The 7,500-nt window shown below is 48.1% G+C and overlaps 2 protein-coding genes across 2 annotated transcripts in view; one reads left to right on the top strand and one right to left on the bottom strand.

Moving 5' to 3' along the window:
* Positions 1-3,041, top strand: part of plaa (phospholipase A2-activating protein) — a 17,931-nt gene extending 14,890 nt beyond the window's left edge. The window contains exons 13-14 of the mRNA XM_076288495.1: positions 506-682; positions 2,169-3,041. Of these exons, the coding sequence (XP_076144610.1) occupies positions 506-682; positions 2,169-2,743 (752 nt within the window). The 3' untranslated portion in view covers positions 2,744-3,041. The remainder of the gene's footprint in view (positions 1-505; positions 683-2,168) is intronic.
* A 926-nt stretch (positions 3,042-3,967) lies between these two features.
* tdrd7b (tudor domain containing 7 b) overlaps positions 3,968-7,500 on the bottom strand; it is a 35,622-nt gene continuing 32,089 nt past the window's right edge. Inside the window, exons 16-17 of the mRNA XM_076288497.1 lie at positions 7,441-7,500; positions 3,968-5,732 (exon numbers count right to left, since the gene is read on the bottom strand). The exon at positions 7,441-7,500 is cut by the window's right edge and continues 101 nt beyond it. Coding sequence (XP_076144612.1) covers positions 5,512-5,732; positions 7,441-7,500 — 281 coding nt within the window. The 3' untranslated portion in view covers positions 3,968-5,511. The remainder of the gene's footprint in view (positions 5,733-7,440) is intronic.

Below are 7,500 nucleotides of genomic sequence, written 5' to 3' on the forward strand. Positions count from 1 at the left end.
TTGCCTGACTTTGCACTTTGCACATAATTAAATTAGGGTCATGTTAGTGGTGGTGGACCAACAATTGAGGCAATTTTTCTATTGTTTTGCCGATTCCTTTTATTCTGAAACACAACCACTTTTTAGCCTGTTTGTAACATATGAAGGGACTGATTGATATTAGGCAAAACTCACCCTCTTTTTCTGCCCCCCTCCTCCACCTCTCCCTCTCCCTCTTCTCCTATCTCACCTCTTCCTCTCTCCTCTTCTCTAACCCTCATCTCCTTCTCTCTTCCCCTCTCCTCTTCTCTAACCCTCATCTTCTCTCTTCCCCTCTCCTCTTCTCTAACCCTCATCTCCTTCTCTCTTCCCCTCTCCTCTCCTCCCTCCCTCCTCCTCATCTCCTTTCCCACCTCTCTCCCCTCCTCCTCCTCTCTCCTCCTCCTGCTCTCCCTCCCTCCTCCTCCCTCCTCCTCCACCTCTCCCTCCCTCCTCCTCCTCCCCTCCTCCTCCTCCTCCTGTGTAGCTAAGCTGAAGGAGCTGAACGGAGGAGCTCCAGAGGAGCACAGGCTGTCTGAGGAGGTGCTGAGCGGGCTGGAGCAGCTGCTGTTGGCCGTGTGTGACCTCAAAGGGTCCCAGCAGCTGCAGCCGCCCACAGACGAGCAGATCAACCTGCTCCTGAAGACCGCACACTGGCCTGAGGGTAAGGATACCAGGTCCTGGCCAGAAATCAACCAGGCAGTCTTTTGTCTGTCTTGTCTCACAAAGAATTTGTGTGTGTGTGTGTGTGTGTGTGTGTGTGTGTGTGTGTGTGTGTGTGTGTGTGTGTGTGTGTGTGTGTGTGTGTGTGTGTGTGTGTGTGTGTGTGTGTGTGTGTGTGTGTGTGTGTGTGTGTGTGTGTGTGTGTGTGTGTGTGTGTGTGTGTGTGTGTGTGTGTGTGAGATGGGGAGGGAGCTGTGTAGTGGAAGAAAGGGGTTGCTAGGTGCTAAGTTGTAAATCTGCGCTCTAGGAACACGAGGAATCTCACACATCACTGCCCAGTGGACAGACTACAGGCAGGGGTCCGCCAACCACTACATTGAACACACACACACACACACTCAGTTAAATATTACACTACAGACTACAGGCAGGGGTCTGCCAGCCACTACATAGAACACACACACACTCAGTTAAATATTACACTACAGACTACAGGCAGGGGTCAGCCAGCCACTACATAGAACACACACACACACACACACACACACACACTCAGTTAAATATTACACCACACAGACTACAGGCAGACAATAGACGGCAGTTCCCTCTCTAGCGAGACACCAGTGATGTCTTGGTTACTTTGTAGAAAACAAATGGACAAATAAATTCACCAGCGCAGTGTAAGATACAGGATGCCCCCATGTGAGTGCACAATATTACTAACTGCCCCCATGTGAGTGCACAATATTACTAACTGCCCCCATGTGAGTGCACAATATTACTAACTGCCCCATGTGAGTGCACAATATTACTAACTGCCCCCATGTGAGTGCACAATATTACTAACTGCCCCCATGTGAGTGCACAATATTACTAACTGCCCCCATATGAGTGCACAATATTACTAACTGCCCCATGTGAGTGCACAATATTACTAACTGCCCCATGTGAGTGCACAATATTACTAACTGCCCCCATATGAGTGCACAATATTACTAACTGCCCCATGTGAGTGCACAATATTACTAACTGCCCCCATATGAGTGCACAATATTACTAACTGCCCCATGTGAGTGCACAATATTACTAACTGCCCCATGTGAGTGCACAATATTACTAACTGCCCCCATTTGAGTGCACAATATTACTAACTGCCCCCATGTGAGTGCACAATATTACTAACTGCCCCATGTGAGTGCACAATATTACTAACTGCCCCCATATGAGTGTACAATATTACTAACTGCCCCCATGTGAGTGCACAATATTACTAACTGCCCCATGTGAGTGCACAATATTACTAACTGCCCCCATATGAGTGCACAATATTACTCCATAACCAGTGACTTGTAAAACCTGAGCTTTGGGTTTCTTTCATCCCATGGGCCCCCCAGTGCCGGACATCTTCTTGTTTCTCTGACTGACCTCCTGTCCTCCTCCTCCTCCTCCTCCTCCTCCTCCTCCTTCTCCTTCTTCTGTGCCTGCAGACATCGTGTTCCCCGTGCTGGACATCCTGCGGCTGGCGGTGCGCCACCCGGAGGTGAACGCGCGCCTGTGCGGCGGCAGCGAGGGCGTGAGCCTGTGCAACCACCTGCTGTCCCTCATGGGCCCCCAGGGCCGGCCGGCCAATCAGATGCTGGCGCTGCGCACGCTCTGCAACTGCTTCGCGGCCGCCCGCGGCCGCCATCTTCTCCTGGGCCAGCGCGAGGCCGTGCTGACCCGCGCGTCCGACCTGCGCTCCGTCTGCAACAAGAACATCCACGTGGCGCTCGCCACGCTCGTGCTCAACTACGCCGGGCAGCTGCTGGGTCAGGGTGCGGCGGAGCTGGAGGCCAAGGCGCAGTGCCTGTCGGTGGCTAGCGCCGCCCTGGAGGTGGTGCAGGACAGGGAGGCCGTGTTCCGGCTGCTGGTGGCACTGGGCACCACGGTGTCGGGCGACGCCACCGCCAGGGACCTGGCGCGCTCGCTCGGCGTGCCCGCGCAGATCAACAAGTACTCGGGCGTGGCAGAGCCAGCCAAAGTGGGCGAATGCTGCCGACTGCTACTGGATGAACTACAGTGACCCCCGAACTCCCCTCCCACCCCCACACACACCTCAAAAGAATGAATACGGGGGCACCCTGACCTTGCCGTGACCTCTACTCCTGGAACCCTTTACCCAATTCATACTTAACATCCATCTACTCCAGTCTATTCCAAAACAAGCACCCGCACACACACACCAGCACACACACACACACACACACATATCCATATTTTTAGTTTCTATTTAACATGATCAGTTGTTTTGGTGGTGATTGATTTGACTTGAATGCATGTGGTGAAAATAAATGCGACGTACAAATGGAAGCTTTCCTAAAGCACGGCTCATGTCGTCCCTTATAAGGTAATATTCTGTGCTTTCCTAAAGCACGGCTCATGTCGTCCCTTATAAGGTAATATTCTGTGCTTTCCTAAAGCACGGCTCATGTCGTCCCTTATAAGGTAATATTCTGTGCTTTCCTAAAGCACGGCTCATGTCGTCCCTTATAAGGTAATATTCTGTGCTTTCCTAAAGCACGGCTCATGTCGTCCCTTATAAGCTAGCAGATGTACAGTGGGTGGGGTCGCTATGTACCATGTCAGATCCAGTCACATACAAAGCATTGCAAAATGGCTGACCTTCAGACAGACTGTGTACGTTTTTTTGTGTTAACATTCATGTTTTATCAGTAAGATGTGATATGGGGTGTGTGGGTGTGTGTGTCTACCCCTCTGCAGTGTGTTAATGTGTAAACAGATCAGTTTTCATTTCCTTGTTCAATATTTTTGTTTTGTTGTTGTTTTTAGACTCTTGGGGGAGTATTCCATCAGGAAGTGCTTTCAGGAGGCTTGCATTTGTTCCCCTCATTGGTAAGACCAGTCTGGTCTCAAATTGCTTTCTGATGGGTGCAGAACATCTAAGTGTCTTCCCCATGTTGTAAAATCAGTCTTATCCTTAAGTCCCCTGGAAATTGGGTCAATGACACCAGAAACACACAAGAATTTTTTTATTACCTTTATTCCTAAAACATTTCTGAATATGCGTTCAATCCTGCGCTCCAACCATACACATTAATGCTTAGTGTTAAAGGTTTTGTCGAGACTGTAGGTTTTGATGTCAATATAATTCAGCCATTTGATCACCAGAAGCTTAAACCAAGCTGGAGCTATGCTACACACCTTAGCAAATCCCACTCAAGTCATGCAACTGAACTCTGCCAGTCTATGCTAAAGACAAAAGTTAAACAACATTAAAAGGAGGTAAATAGTCTAGTGCCCCCTTCCCCCAGGAGCAGTACTGCAGCACTAGCTGAACTAAAAGCAGACCAAATGGCTTCGTCACATATCGATGAAGGAAAAGGAATGTATCGCTACATTTGTTTTTCTTGTAAACCTGTTAAAATATCAGACTGCAGAATGCCAGACTGTTGAGCAGGCCTATGTAAACATCTTACTCTTAAATCAGATCCCAGGGGTGGCCTTCCAAGTTCATTGTTTAGTAACTGATCCAGATAAGCTAAGTCAGAGTAAGTGGTGAACTTCTAATTAAAAGAGCCCAACGGTCTCATTCTCCTAGCAATAGCCTACATAGTCGTAGGGTCATAGACGTACAATATGGGGGGGTTGTAACCCCAAATACTCAAAACCTTCAAATGCATAAATACTGTATGTCATCATGTTATAGAGCAGTTGAACTCGACTGTTTAACTCAAAGTTCCGACCCTTCATAGGGTATAAAGTCAAGTCAGGAAACATGATTTGACTTTCATTAGAATATTGACCACTTGGTCTGCGTTCACTGCAGGCATGGTGAAGCAGCAGTAGCTTCACTGTCTGACAGTCGGCCTGGGTTTGAATACCGAAACCCACAGTCACAAATCTGTGCAGCTCTGGATAAAAGCGTCTGCTAAATACTAATCACTTTAATTTTTACTTTGACTTATTCAGATCAACTGCTAAAGCATGGGCTTGGAATCCCCCCTGGACCGAGGCTCTAGAACTGGGCACACCCAGATTTGGTGCCATTTCAATCCCGCTCAAGTCCAAATCCCATTTGAGAGTCTACAGCGTTGGGAGACCCCAAGCTCTCTTCTGTGAAAAATTATGTTTTAAACTTGTGCGTTGAGCTTTGAAAGCTCTGAAATCTTAAAGCCATGTCAGAGGTGCTAGCATGCTAGCGTAGACCTTTTTGTTGGATGACGTAAGCTGGAAGCACATATAATGCTCTCCCCCCCCCACACACACACACAACCAGGGCTGGAGTCAACGTACTTCACCTGAATTTTCCAGTCAGTTGTCTGCCAGTAGGCCTACTAGAAACACACTGTACCACAAAGTGCGACCTTCTTCACAGGTTGAGCTAACGTTAGCATCTGACTGAGCAAACAAAATCATAATTCAACTCTCTAAAAGAACGTGTCATTAAACAAGTCAGCCCTCGCCAAAACAGACCTTATGACTTTGTTTATCACATCACAAGTGATGATTAGAACATGCTCAGCACTTAAATCCTACAACATGTCAAGACGTACACCTGTCTTTCATCGTGCTTTTACACTACCTCAACCTGCTGCAAGCCCTTTTACTGTAAACCGCCAGGGGTTGGAGAAGAGGACAGAGACACCCCAGACAACATCCCTAAACGCACCTGTTGCTCACACACACACGCACACGACACACTCGCGTGAGACTAGTTTCACTAGTCCCTATCTTATCCCGCCGCTTGCTTGCTTGCTAACGGCCGGCCCCTTCTCGTGCACACTGCTGTTGTTGCTGCTGCTGCTGCTGCTGTTGTTGTAGCGATTGTTGCTAGGCGGCCTTGGTGAGCTCGTCGGCAAACTCGGCCATGATGTCATGCACCCAGACGTCGTGCTCCTCCTGCGACGTGTCCACCAGGTAGACGGTCACCTTGCGGTCCCAGGCGTTGGGCGCCTCCTGCACGGCCTCCAGCTGGGCCACCAGGGGCTTCTTCTCCACGTGGTTGCGGAACACGATGGACGCCTCCTCTGACCACTGCCGAGGCTTCACACCTGGAGGGAGAACAAGCCCGCGTGTAAGACCACTGTTGATCAGGCACAGAGACACACACTCTCTCTCTCGCTCTCTCACACATAACAAACAGCGGTCTGCGTAAAATCAGATCGGATCATTCTCTACATTAAAGGTGCTCTAAGCGATGTTGGGTAACGTCACTTCTGTTGACTTTCAAACAAAACAGAGAGTTAGCTCGCTACTTCCTCCCCCTCCCTCCTGTGCTGCTCCCGTGCAATTGAAACTCTCCTAAACGCGCATCTCATCTGCGATTTGCTGGAACAGTTTGTTGTGTTTTTATGGGCTAGGTTTGCCCAGGTTGTTTTTGTTGGCGTTTTTGGAGCCTGGGCTGTCCACAGAGATCACATTTTTTTACAGTGCATCAGGACACAGACAGCTAGCGGTTGGTTTGGTGATGTTTGCAGTAAGTGACATAAATGTTTTAGCCTAAAAAACGTGTGGCATCGCTTAGAGCACCTTTAACCACAGCAGTTACAACAGGTGTGTTGTTGGGCTTAGTGTGGCATTTCACACACACACACACAAACTGGCCTGTGCAGGTATAAAGGTACATACAGTATGTATCTGTTACCAAGTCAACATCTAGTCAGACAATCCAATGAACAAAATGCAATTCAATCAAAAATAATATGCATGCAATAACAAGCACGGCCCCCAGGAGGCGCACATGCACTAAAACACCTGCTAATGATACTCCTAAGAGATCACACATGCAGACAAGAAGCTGACACTTCGCCTTTAGTGGTGGTCTCTATTATCTGCTTAAGGACACATTTGACCCATTTTCCCACAATTTTAAGTAGATTCTTGAGGTCTTAATAAAACATTTGTGTCATGCTTTGATCAAAATACCAAAACGATGAAGCAACACAACACTGTTTTCAACCCTGTGTAAAAAAAAGCCCTGTCCAGATCAGCTTGTTTGTGTGCCTGTTATTTTACAAACACAAGCATTGTGCACGATGGCCTGTTATTTTACACACACAAGCATCGTGCACGATGGCCTGTTATTTTACACACACAAGCATCGTGCACGATGGCCTGTTATTTTCACGATGGCCTGTTATTTTACAAACACAAGCATCGTGCATGATGGCCTGTTATTTTACAAACACAAACATTGTGCACAATGGCTTAGCTTCAGTATGTTGCTAACAGGTCCCAAGCTTCTGGGAAAAACACAACCTTTCGCTCTTTAGTGGGTGGAGACTTAATCCAGATAGGTCAAATTGATGTGATGTTATTAAACAAGCTGGCAGACTTGATGTTACTTGACCAGCAAATCTGAATCAAATGTATAATATGTCTTAGAATATGCCCCCTTTAAATGCAATGTATATGTAGGCAATGTTGCATGTACTGCATGTTAAAATGCTTTAGATACATTGCTGTCCATACCTGCTAGCTGGGCATTGCTGTCCATACCTGCTAGCTGGGCATTGCTCACCATATCATACCTGCTAGCTGGGCATTGCTAGCTGGGCATTGCTGTCCATATCATACCTGCTACCTGGGCATTGCTAGCTGGGCATTGCTGTCCATATCATACCTGCTACCTGGGCATTGCTAGCTGGGCACTGCTGACCATATCATACCTGCTAGCTGGGCACTGCTGACCATATCATACCTGCTAGCTGGGCACTGCTGACCATATCATACCTGCTAGCTGGGCACTGCTGACCATACCTGCTAGCTGGGCAGTGATTCCCTGGAAGGGCAGCTGCCGGAACTCCTGGATGAGCGGAC

The sequence above is a fragment of the Alosa pseudoharengus genome, unplaced genomic scaffold (genome assembly GCF_046254945.1).
Source record: "Alosa pseudoharengus isolate Yale_2024_CS ecotype anadromous, Long Island Sound unplaced genomic scaffold, YU_APseudo_1.1 YU_APseudo_1.1_scf_17, whole genome shotgun sequence".
NCBI classification, from domain to species: Eukaryota; Metazoa; Chordata; class Actinopteri; order Clupeiformes; family Clupeidae; genus Alosa; species Alosa pseudoharengus.